The 13,414-nt window shown below is 35.4% G+C and overlaps 1 protein-coding gene across 2 annotated transcripts in view; it reads left to right on the top strand.

Annotated features, from left to right (window-relative positions):
* The window catches only part of LOC139982591 (uncharacterized), a 28,140-nt gene that overhangs the window by 2,205 nt on the left and 12,521 nt on the right, over positions 1-13,414 (top strand). The window contains exon 2 of one of the 2 annotated variants that reach the window (XM_071995516.1): positions 680-2,723. The exons of the other annotated variant lie outside the window; for it this stretch is intronic. Coding sequence (XP_071851617.1) covers positions 863-2,722 — 1,860 coding nt within the window. The 5' untranslated portion in view covers positions 680-862 and the 3' untranslated portion in view covers position 2,723. Of the gene's footprint in view, positions 1-679; positions 2,724-13,414 lie in introns of those variants that run through there. 2 annotated transcript variants of the gene reach the window in all.

Genomic DNA, 13,414 nt, shown 5'->3' with positions numbered 1-13,414 from the left:
GGACTGAAATGGCGTTTGTGTGCGCAGTTGTGTTTGCGACGCCTTCTTTGTAAACACGATGTTTCCAGAAGGGCAACTTGGGGTGTTCTCATACTTTGCATACGGATGTATCATATTGATTGCAGAAGCTTGATGTTTTTTGGTAGAGTTAATAGGTCATCTTAGAGGTCAAATGTCATCCGATGTCAAAATTATACAACCTTGTAACACACTTTATATAGGAAGGAACCTTGGGCAGGTAGCATACTTGCATGTGGATGTAACATGATAGGAAGAAAAACATACTCTCTTTGCGAAGGTTAAATCTCATTTGAGGTCACCATACGTAATATTTTGAAAAATCCTTGTACACGTGATCTCCAAACATTATTAATATATGGCATGTATTTACATAATTTGTACACTCCATCCTCCCTTCTGTTAACTAAAAGGAATGCTATTGGTATGTAAGCTCAAATAAAAGTTTCCAAGAAATAATAATTTGATGACAAATGTCCTTGAATGTAACTTGATTTAGCATACCGATTAATGTTCTCATGATCACCAGTGGCTTCTAGTAATTTCTGTCAAAGCAACCCTGTGTTGTAACTTTTAAACAAAAACTGGAAACAGACTATTTAACAATGGTATTAATATTTGGAGTATGTTTATTATTTCATCATATCTTTCTTACTTCCAGGTATCTTTGTGTTGTCGTTACAAATGCAATCATACGTTACTCGCTTCAGTAACCTACTCATTGCATTGACCCACTTCTGCATCAGCCTTGGAAAATTTACGATAATAACTGTGCTTTACTTTGCAACTTAGGTGGTCCAAATATTGTAGAAGTAGAGTCTATCAATCGGTATCCACTGCAAATATGGAAAACACCGGTGGACTCTCTGATATGGCTTTATGCGCAGTCTGCTGTGAGGAAATTAAAATCCCCAAAATATTGAACTGCGGACACAGCTTTTGTCTCGAACCTTGCTTGAAGGAATTAATGAAAATGCAAACTTTCGCCTGTCCAATTTGTAAAAGAGAAATCCAGCAGCCAACCTCTGGCCTTGCAGACGACTTCCCGACTAATTACGGTTTACAATCTTTCGTACAGTGTGGTGCAGTGCCCAAGCGATCTTTAACAATTCCGCTGTTGTCAAATGAGAAAAGAACCGAGGAAAAAGATTCGGGAAGATGCTCCCTGCACGACAACACAATAACACATTTTTGTGACACCTGTCTTGAAGCGCTCTGTCATGGTTGTGTGGAAAGTTCCCATGATGGCAGCCACGATATAGTTAAACATTCTGAAGCATTGCAGAGAGGTATCAATGACTTGCAACCCATTTTGGAAGAGGTCAGTAAGTTAGGAGCCCAGCTTAAAGACCTGTCTAAGGCTGCCCAAGAGGCAAAGGGACGATACGAAGCCCAAGCTAATGAAATTAAACAATCTATCGGTGAAGCCAAAACAATGGTTCATGATCTCTTAGAGAAGAAAGCGAAAGATCTATGTAAAAAAGTTGATGTTGGAAAATTGGTTACACTCGAGAAAGTGAAGGAAATAGAATTAAAAACCACAGATCTGTCATTGTTTAGTGATTACGTTAAAGGTATCAGCGAATCATTAATGGCAGATTTCACAAAAGAAGATTTAAGGAGAAAAGGAGTGATACGGGGATTGGTTGCAAAGAAAGAGAAACTAAGACACGACATTAAAAAACTTCAAAATGAAACTTTCCGTGACAAAATTGGTGTTTCTTTCATTTCAAGGAAGCCTACTGATATCGACTTTGGGAATGTTGATAAAGGACATGTCATTGCAGACGAAAAAGTTGTTGCTCATAAACAAGTAAGCAGAGTAAATGCTATTGAACTGCAAGAATTTACTGATCCCCAATGGGGCTACAGTAGTTATGTAGGACATGTATGGATATCTTTGGATATGTGTATTGTTATAAAAAAAGCGTGCAGCGACGACAATAACTTAACGTTTGAAATTCTCAATAACACAAAAAGGTGGTTTCTACCCAGTGTGTCAACTAACAAAAGTTTCAGACTTATGTCACATGTGCTAGGTGCTGATGGGAGAAGCATTTTGATAAATGACCCAAAGACAGTTCACAAAGTAACGTTTGATATAGAGCATAGCAAGACAAATGTCCAGAACAAATTCCTACATAACAGATTGTTGCATAAAATCCAAGCAATATCTTGGGATGAAAACAAAATAGGATGTTATGTATTACTTCATGACGGAATAACAATTAAAAGATTTGACTTCTCTAAAGCAACACATTCGGAAGAAGAGTGGGAAATTAAGCTGAGAGATGCCATTAAATGCAGTGGACTAATGCATTTCCACGTTAGTGAGTCCGGAAGTATGGCAATTATTGATGGAGAAAGTGTAAAATACTTTCAGACAATTCAGTCACACGTTACGCGAACCATCAAAGGACCAACTACACAAAGAGGGTGGAGACCAGCTTTTGTCACTTCACGAAAGGTTCCTCAACAATGGGTTGTTGGATGGGAAAACAACAGTAACGGTTTTCACCGTGATACAGCTATTTACCAATATTCAAGAGATTTTGAGCTCGAACACTCAGTGTTAAGTTACCAAAAAACACGTGACAGTATACACACTTTCTCTTTCGTAGATGAACACCATGTAGCTTTAGACATAAGATGTAGCAATACAAATAGTTTCAAGATTTCCATATTTTACCTCCATCAACGTTAATTGCCTGACGTGTTGATGTTCTGGACATAAGTACCAAAAGGACTAAGCATATGACTTCGTTACATATGATAATGATGTTATAACATACAGCAATGAAATTATAACGTATACGATGATGATTTTATGATGATGATGAGGCATTTACAATTTCTCAAATAGAAACGTTTTTGTTTAAATAAAGTTTCAAAAAATCTTTTCACCTTGCCTTAAAGCTCCTCAAATGTTTCCGAGAAATATGTAATACCCGATCCACCTAGAACCTTATCAAGACCACCAGGGCATAAAATGACATCGAACACCAAATTCCACATCGTATTACAGCTTATATTGTACGGTGAATTCCAACTTGTGTGTATCTACTAGGGAGATGGATACACACACACACTCACACACCCACCCACACACACACACACGCACGCACACACACACACACACATATATATATATATATATATATATATATATATATATATATATATATATATATATATATATATATATAAATGTAGTCTGGAAGTCAGTACGTTGCTACCAGAGCTTTGTGCGTTGTGGAGGGAATTAACAATTGTAATTATATTCTATAAACGGTCTCTCTATAATGTATTGTATGTACATATATTATGATAAACTGTTTGCTTAGACAATATAATTGCACATAGTATAAGTTTAAAATACATCCGCCAATGGCATGATTATCTTAATAAGAAAATCAATTGCGTCACATAACGTACATTTATATAGCAACTTTCTATTATTAAACAATGTTAATTATCAAACGTTCTTCATAGCCAACATACACATAACAACCTAAATATTTGCTTTGCGAATATCGTGTCTACTTGGCAAGCTTTTGTAAAGGATAATTTAAAACTATTTCATATCAAATGAAATGCAGTGTACAAACAAACACATTTCATGCACGTTTTCATTCCACTTAACTTAAACAATGGCGTCTGGATCATGTTTTACAATTTTACAAGTTACCGATGGGTACAATTGCACGTTGGAGAAATGTTTTATTTCCCATTCGACCAGTGGACGCGTTGGTTTATCTGCAACTTAGAAATCCTTTCCTTAATCTTCCAACTCTTATACGTTAGACCAATATATCATACGAGTGGAAACAGAGGTCTCATCTGTAAATATAGACAAACAAATGTTCGCTGTCATTATTAAAGACATCTTTCATACAAAATTGAGTACATTTTGCTGATTTAGTAATATCAGTTATATTTGATATTTCTGTATATTTACTGCTCCTATAAATACTACTTTTATATTATTCACAAACTTAATCAATTATGTAAATAAATTCTGCCGCATGTCATCGGTTTTGTGAGAAAAACACTTCGTTTTCCTTTTACGCTCTTTTACTTTCTTCTTGTGATCACTGTCAGTAAGTAGTCCTTGTTTGGTTATTGTTATAACATTTTACTTGGCAATGCATAGTTCGTTTGACATATTAGTTAATTAATTATTTTATGAAAATTTGTAAATCAGTTCGTGCACAACACACGTATTTTACATCAGGTTAGCAGCCTGTTGGTAAGAATTTGCAGGGTATAGCAATGTTGCCCTTTCATATAGCAGATTATTTACAACATACATACACACACCATCAAACATCTTAATTAATAGTTCACAATGAACAGCTTCTTAATGAATATGCGTAATGTATTTACAGCTATTTAAAGCGTGGTGCATGACTTGGTGTAAACAGTGTTTAAAATTTGCAAAACGGGAAACAAATTGCCTGGTAACAAGACTTTATTTAATAGATTATGGAAAATGATAGTGAGCGAAATCTTGCTTTGTAAACATAATTCCTGAGGATAACATAAACAGTGGGGAAAACTGTAAATAGCTGTCAAACACAAATATCACCACTAAAAGGAGGTTAATTCGTCCTCCGACTGGCTCACAAAGGGAAGACTCGGGAGAGACATACCGACATATCAACAAATCATACGGAAGAGAACCGTCTGCATTTAAAACTTACTGAGAAACGGGTGCGATGTTCTTCTATTGGATGTCGATACCGTGTGGATGAAAGACCCATTACCTTTAATATTTAAGAATTATCAACATTTTGATATTTGGAAAGCGCAAGGTGGAGCACCAAATATCCCCTGTCCGTGTTTCTTCTACTTGAAGTCGATCCCGCGTATCATCGAGTTAGTGCTACGGTTGATGTAAGTATTAGCCTACTTCGAAAAAGTTTATACCGATCAGAACGCTGTTGCTGTGCTATGTTATTGAGATCACCGGAACTGAAGGTTAAAGTTGATTATTCAGGATATGAATCATTTCCGCTAGAGTAACAGTATTTCAATGATACTTGGCACACATACCACGCTAACAAGGTATATTGTACACGGGAACCATTCAGGGAGAAGTGCGGAAAAAATGAGATGTTCAGGAAACATGGAATATGGTATTTAGATCAAGGGCAGTAATACGTATCTATGCATCACGTTACTTCTATTGATTTACCTACACTTCGGTACACCTGATGAATTAATTTAGTGCTTAATTATATTCAAACATAATAAGTTCCCTTTAATTTTAAAACTTACATTTGGGGTCTATTTTAGAGGAAGGGAAAAACCTTTCCCCAATAAATGGATAATATACAGCAAAGCATCAAAAGCCTTCAAGATCCGATTCAAAAGAGTATAAAATTCCAGGAATTATGGAGAAATCAAAACATGTTGCTAAAATATGATACATAGTAGAATGTTATGTCTTGCAATGTGTGTAGTAGGTTTGTCAAGTCCAATAAGCGTAACTTACTATGATACAGTGGATGTTTTGTCATTTCGTTTAAGCAATGATGAGTAACACAAAAAAGTGATTTGCACAAACTTGTCGTACAGGCTGAACAAATAATACAAAGTTGAAATGAAGGTAAGGCCGATTGAGAAGAAAGTAACAAAATTAACCGAGCATCAGCTTGGAAAAAAATAAAAAAATAATTCCAAACCAACTTTGACATTGAAAAATATGGTAATCCCTACACAGTTATTTAAGCTATGTATGCATGACAAATGCATAGTGTTGGTAATGATGATAATGGTAAAACATACACATCATATTGAAGTGACAAGAAGTGTAAAGAACGTATTGACTGTATTTTATAGAAATATGTCACCGCAAAGCTAGACGATGACTGTTGTATATGTATTCTTGCAGGTGGAAACACAGATAAGTCGAACACTGAGCTAGAAATTATGTTTATATTAATGTCCAATAACAATAGGGCAGTCACACAGTTTGTGAGACTGTCCTCAATTCCAAAAGCAAATGTAGAGAACATTGTAAAGAAATTACAAGAAACTCTAACCAACAAAGATCGGAGGAATAACTTAGTGTCGTGTTTTGTTGATATTGGCTTAGTTAACTTGAGTTGAAAATCTAGAGTACGTTTGTCTGAGGAAGCACCTCATATCATATTAGTACACTGCTGCTTACATTGTCTTGAGCTTGTTATAAAACTTGAAAAAAAAGTTTATTGCCCTTGTGGACATGTGCAAATTGTTATTCTTTTTGTATTTGGTATGTGTTAAACTCGACTGATATACAGAGGTTTAGAAACTTACTAAACATTAGTGTAATAAGACATATAATATGATTGGGGTAACTTGGTTAACCCATGCCTAGAGAGCCATACAAGCTGTTAGATTTAACTGGACAATATTGGTAATACAACGCAAGGTTGTCATCATATGCAAACATAACCATATGTAATAGGCGTCGTTCAAATGACAAAAAAAGGTGAGAAACCTGGAATTTCCATACTTATTTTAGTTGAAAATTGAGCCTTCATGAGAATATGCGTGTCAGATTGTTACCACACAAAGGTATCGTCAATCCCAATTGATAAGTGGGGGACATACATGACTGACCATGGATAAAACTAAAAGAGTGTGGGCGTAGAGCACACAACGAGTGCCTTGGCGCACCTTTATCGCGGTTAAAAAAAATACGTGTAGTAATCAAAGCATTCAATCACTTCCTCCTTTCAGTTGAAACTAACTGTTATAATAACCGTAAGTAAGCTGTCTTTGCTCCGAAACGTGATTGCAAAGCGCATGCCCCAAAAATGAATGTGACGTAATGGTGATCACGTCATTTCCTTTGTGTTAACATATATATTTGTACAGACTGATTACGATCACCAGACATAATAAACGTTTGTGTTTGGTTGGATTTTTTTATAAACCAAATATTTTTATAAATATATTTCAGAGATATTGTTCATCGAAGAAGAATAATTAGTATTATGAAGAATATATACTGTTAAAACACACAGAATTCAAGTTAGTATATATTGTTGTATAAGTAATTTGAGTATTTCGTCTTAAAGGTCTTGGTACACCTGTAAATAACATTGTCCTAATCAATCCAAAAGGCATTATAAATCTTGACAATAGCTGCAACTCACATCAACATCCATCAAAGATTGACCATTTTGCAAACCTTTTTATCATACTAGTTTTATTTATTAATAAACATTAGCGGATGATAAACACTAATGATGTAAAGGGAGTGACTGCCTAATTTTCAGTTATGCTATACCTTTGTTCTTACAACCAGAGTTCAAGGACACTGAACAAAGACTTTTAGCCTAATACGACTTTTTTTTTAAGATAATTTATGTGTCTCCTTTATAAAAGAAAACATGACATTGCTTAAAAAATATATGTGGGGTTGTTATTAGGGGTCAACTTATGAAGACCTGACATAATAAATGTTGATGAGCGCAACCATCAACAGTATATTATGCACACTTACTTGGTTCCTATTTTGATTAAAACTTCAAATGTGTTTATCTTAGAAACCGTGGAGAGTGTCGCTACGCTTTGAGAAGTTACAGTTTTTACGATAAAAATCCTACCATGTTAACAAGCTCCCTACCCTGATCCTAGCTTCTCCTCACCCGCCCCATCCGCGCCCATCCCTGCCCCATCCGTCCTTTACCCGATCCTACCCTGCCACCTCGTCTGCAATCAGTTAGTGGATAATACTTCAGCGGGGGAATTTCCGTCGTTCTTAATGGATCTATGTGTCTGTTCCAATATAATTCACACATCTGCAAATAATTATCTTCTTAAGTTGTCTGCCAGAAGAACACTGCAGCAAACAACGCTCTCAAATTAGTGTATATATCTACAAGGCAACTTGCATACAGCACAGGTCTTGAATCATATGCAAAACACACCATATGTAGCAGGCCTACAATTCGTCGTTCAAATAAAAAAAATGGCCAGAAACCTGGAATTTCCCCGGCCTTAACATAGTTGAAAATACCTCCACGCAGTGTCTGTCCATACACACACGATACTACCCAGTGGCTCCGATAATATTTACAATTGACTAACAAGGTGTTAGAGAAAAATTGATCACACAAACTCCAGGAAAAAAATGAGTTCTCATGAGAGTACACGTGTCACATTGTTACTACACAAGGGTGTTGTCAATCTCAGTTGAAAAGTGGGGACATAAATGACTGACCGTGGATACAAATGAAGAGGTGCCTTGGCGCAAATTCTTTGTCAGGTGAGGGCCAAGGGCCCGCCTTAGAGTCCCTGGTAGGACCCCAGGCGAAGCCTCGGCGGGGGCTCAGGGGCGCACTCACATCTGACAAGTGGTTGAACTGATATCAATACTGAACATTAAACATCCAGTTGTAACATTGTGCCTTCATCATGATTTATTCAATTAAAAAAAAAACATACTTAAGCTTTACACACAAGAATAAAATCGTCTTGTTTTTCACAATGCACAAATATGGTAATATGCGTTCATTAAGAAAACCATGTTGGGTATCTTAACATGTTGAACTTTACCCTCCTAACTGCAATCCTTCTGCATTCTGAATTACTGATGAATCTGCATTCTGAATTACTGATGCATTCTGAATTACTGATGGATTTCTCTTTTATATCTTCGGTGCTTATATGTGACAAACGCTCACGATGAATGCTAAAAACATCAAATGGTTTAGCTTGTCTTAATTTACGGTGCTTCAAGTCATGTCTTTATTCTGCTGATGATGCTAAAAGACCCCTGCTTCTCTGGAGCTGGCCGGAGAGACAAGGATCCAAATATATCTAACGCCGTGGCAAATTGTTCTCCTTGATATGGCAAATAGTCTGTTTTGGACTACATGTGTTAAACCTAACACAGGAAAGTGTATACGATTTAAACAATAATGTCTAGTTATTGAAACTCTGACAATTAACGGTACTTCTGTGACACACATGACATCACTGCATGCAAAAAAGAAAAAAAAAACTACAATGGCAGAGGAATTACCAATAAAATAAGAGCAGCAAAATTTATTTTGAATATGAAATACATATTCTGCTAATTTCCATAGGTTGCTCTATTTTCCATTATTTTGTGTGTGATGGATGCACCTTCTGTAGTGTTACATCTTAAAATAACATTAAAATGTTGTACTTGATATACCTGCCTTGTGGAGCAGTTATAATGTGATGCTACAAGTGCCATTTTTTATTATTGTATTAAACCAGCAATACATTCGAGAAATAAGATGATTAAGTCATATCACTTAACGAGGCGGCGATATAAAAAAGCTGTCTATTATCTGAAATATGTATGAACTGTTGTTGAATCCAACATGCAAAATAATAAATATAGGTTGATACAAGAATCCTTGTGACTTTACAAAAACAATTTTTAACAATATCAGTCACACGAATTAAACATTTAAAGAATATTACTGGTTGATGCAGTGTTCTAGTTGAGAATATCATGGTCAGTCACAACATCTAAGATTGTGACAAACAAGTGTTTTACAGACTCATCATGTTAGCTACTAGATTAGTCACAACTCCTGTAGGCTTCACTGAAGGTATCTTTAGAAAAAAAAAAGTTTTTTATGGAGAATATAAAGTGTTTTGATCCATTTGTGTGTGACATGTTATACATCAAAATCAAAGCGACCAGTTTAGTCGGATCAGCTACAAGAGCCATTGTTCTTCCCCAGCTTGTATTTAGTAAGATTTGACAGAACACATATTATCAGCTTCCCAGACAAGAAGTGGTGAAGCGGTGTGTCTATTATGTCAATAAACATAAACAAATAATGTCACCAGGTTTTAAACATGTCATTGAACTATTGACTAAAAACAGCTGATCTAGTTTTTCTGACTCTTATCTTATCACTGATTCGATTCACTGTGTCTTTTTACCGAGGAGCATTTCCTTGATGTCGATAGGGTTTGTTACATAGCAACCCAGGTTTATACTGTATAATACCTACTTCAAACAGAATGCAAAACAACCTCTACTGTTGACTTTGATCAAATACTCCAAAGAAAAATTAAAGAAAATAAATTGTATAAAGAGACCAGAACACCGTTTTCTGTGAGGTTCCTAGCGTATTAAAAGATGTTGGTCTTTACTATTTCATATGAACAGAAACATCAATAGGGTTTATCTACCCCTTAAGCATGATGAATATCCATCATTCAGTGATCATGTACATTGTAAACTGTTGCTCATATAATAATGTTAAGCCCGGCCCTTCACAGATACACAACATGTAGATTTACCACAAATGAAAATAAACCGCTCATCAACATATATAACAATATATTAGTTTGAAACCAAAACGACTTCAGTTGCAAAATTCCAGTTGCAAAACCGGCAACCAATTACAACAAGTGCAACTTTCAGTTGCAAATTTATTACAAGACTTTTACTTTTTACCCCATAACCTCACTAATATTCATGAAATGAGCAACATAGACATAACATAACAATGATCCACCATTTCCTTATCGAATTGAAATGTATACAAGAGACATCGTCACACAGGCAAACACTGACATCTATAGCGTCAACCCTCCACACACAACAGCAGGGGTGATTACATATGTTCCATTGCTGAGAACAAGGAACCAAACATGATTCAAGGCAAGGGCAACTTTCTGCATTTACATTAATCAATCTCTCAGGACTCATGTTTATCTTGGGGGGGGGGGGGGGACGGAGAGCAATTTCAGATGTGATATCTCCATTAACATTTAATTTGTACCAGTACTTACTGGTTTAAGATTTCTTCAGATCAATACTTGACTGCATGGTTTTTCGAATGTTTTCTTAGGTAGTAACTGTAAACAGTATGCTTATAAGATTTCTTGATGACATTCTTAATTTGATGTCTAAAATGTTCCATTAATTGCAACACTGACAAGGGATATAAGAGTTGATCCACTCTGCAATACATATTCTTAAAGCATCCTGTTACTTATGTTTTACAACTTAATTTCAAAGAATATTACCAAGCCCCTTCCATTTTCTTTGTAAATCATGTCCTCCCTTAATAGCATTTTAATCAGGATATTTATGTCACAAACCCTGTTGGACTCTAGAAGAATTATACAGAATAATAACAAGGTGTAAAGTTACACTGAGTGTAGTTTTTATTATGGCTTACACAAAGAACATCAATATGGTTGGGTGGTAACAATACATTTTGGTAGTGGTCATTTTGAAAACCAATAAACACAATTTACCGGTACTTGAAAGATGCCCCTATTAAGTTGTAAGTCATACATAAAACATCACACAGTTTCTTATGATAGTATTTTGTAGTACAAGGTTGTAGTACAGATTGCATTCATGTAAAATAAATGACAATCACAATGTGATCTTTTTAAATAAACAACCTAACAACTAAAGCCATTAATTGATCACTAAACCTAACTGTGTAGTTTATCTGACAGACCAACACACTGTTAATCTTGGATATAAGGTTATGTGACTCCAGATTAATTGGAGCCGAGAACTTGCGATTGTAAGATTCATATCCCTGAGTGGTGTCGCAACTACAATTAACATTGTAAGCAATGACGTCACAGAAAAAAAATGGTGTAAACAAATATGATTTCAACATCACAGAATAATACATATTTAAAAGCATTGTAAGAAATTGGTTTAAAGGTCATTTTAATTGCAGCAAGTTTGAAGTTTCTGTCTTCAAAGTTTTGTTATGAAGACTTTTAAAAGAAGTTTTATAGTTATCAACCTACCAATTCAACAGTACCACTTTCATTTTTACAACCCGATAGATCTACATAACACAATATGTGAACTTTGCATGAGTGCAGCAAAACGAAGAAACAACTGTTGCCTACTTCTAAACAAAATTTATTCGCAGGAATCACACACCATAACCATCAATCGTTTGTTAAATTGAATATCGTCAATCGAACAGATACCGCAGTTCATATAGAGTTCACTTGATTGTATTGTTATTAGTCTTTGGCAGAAAATTTCCTACAGCCACACATTGCATGCAATTTTCTTCATTGTTACTGCATACTTCGATCGAACGCATCAGTGCACAGTTGAAACGTAGGACGTCTGATTTAATATGTATGACCATGGAGGTACCTCCATGGTATGACTTAGGCTAATATTCTCCACCGTAGCGACATGTCGTGAAAAGCAAGATGCACCTTCTGATTGGTAATTCAAAATAACCCTACAAGAAACGGTCTTCTGGAGCATCACCCACTTCATCACTCTAATCAACCTAATGTAGCCTACAAATCTATTTCCAACCTCTCATCAACTGTGGTTAAAATCAATAATCAGTTCTACTTGGAGTGACAGACTAAATTTTGTATCTATCCCAAATAGGCATTTGGTATTTATCCAACTTGCCATTCACAAAATTACAAGATTCAGTGTTGGATTTCTGTTGACCTATCATAATCATGGCCAAAACTATAATAACTAGGCTATATCTACTCATTTTGACAAAGGGACATAAAAAACACAGTGTCAATATATCCCTGCATTATAATTATTCAATATTTGAACGACTTTGGCCTTTCACCGTCCCTACAGTTCATATCATTTTTGAGAACGATTGGTTACAAGCTAATATTGTGTGTCTTTGTTGACCTTTAAATTTGAAAGAACAAGTCCTAAGAAATAGCATATGATTATAATACCACCAGCTGACACACGTCATCTCAAGCAACATCATAGAAGAACTCATATACTGTTCAACTATAATGTTCACCTGTTACGCTATAAAAGTGAATGGATATTACCAGAAATGTTACCTTATTTGTCCAACAGTAATTTTAAAATAGGTGTAATCTTTAAAGCTATGTAATGATTACAAACGACCAGTAAATGAAGCAACAAATCAAACCTTGACTTGTTTCCTCATCAACTGCTAATTCCTGCAATATGTCCAGGTTTAAATTCTTTATAAAGACTCATGTAGTCGCTATTTACCCTCTGTAAACTCCTTGACTCTTTTAACTACCGTACAAAGTTTGTCATGAAGTGATGAAATGTCCTTTCTTGATACTCTCTTAAACGATATATGTAAGTGAGCTTAAATAGGACAATGAAATTGGCTCATGTATCTTAATTGAGAAATGTGGCGCACACAAACACCGAATAATACGCAACAAACAAGAGCCCAACGGGCACTTTTGTACCTTGCTATGTGGACTTTTAAAGTGTTGCAATTGATGTGGAAATAACATTTGTCTCCACTCACCCAAAATGTGCCCAACAAAGTTTGATGTCTAATAGACCTAAAATAATTAAGCGCGCATGTACCAGTTACTATTCAACAGCTACATTCCGAATTTAGATATAATACGATTTAGAGTTACTGCAATTTTAAAATGT

The sequence above is a fragment of the Apostichopus japonicus genome, chromosome 16, assembly GCF_037975245.1.
Source record: "Apostichopus japonicus isolate 1M-3 chromosome 16, ASM3797524v1, whole genome shotgun sequence".
NCBI classification, from domain to species: domain Eukaryota; kingdom Metazoa; phylum Echinodermata; class Holothuroidea; order Aspidochirotida; family Stichopodidae; genus Apostichopus; species Apostichopus japonicus.
This window is presented reverse-complemented; position numbering and strand designations above follow the sequence as displayed.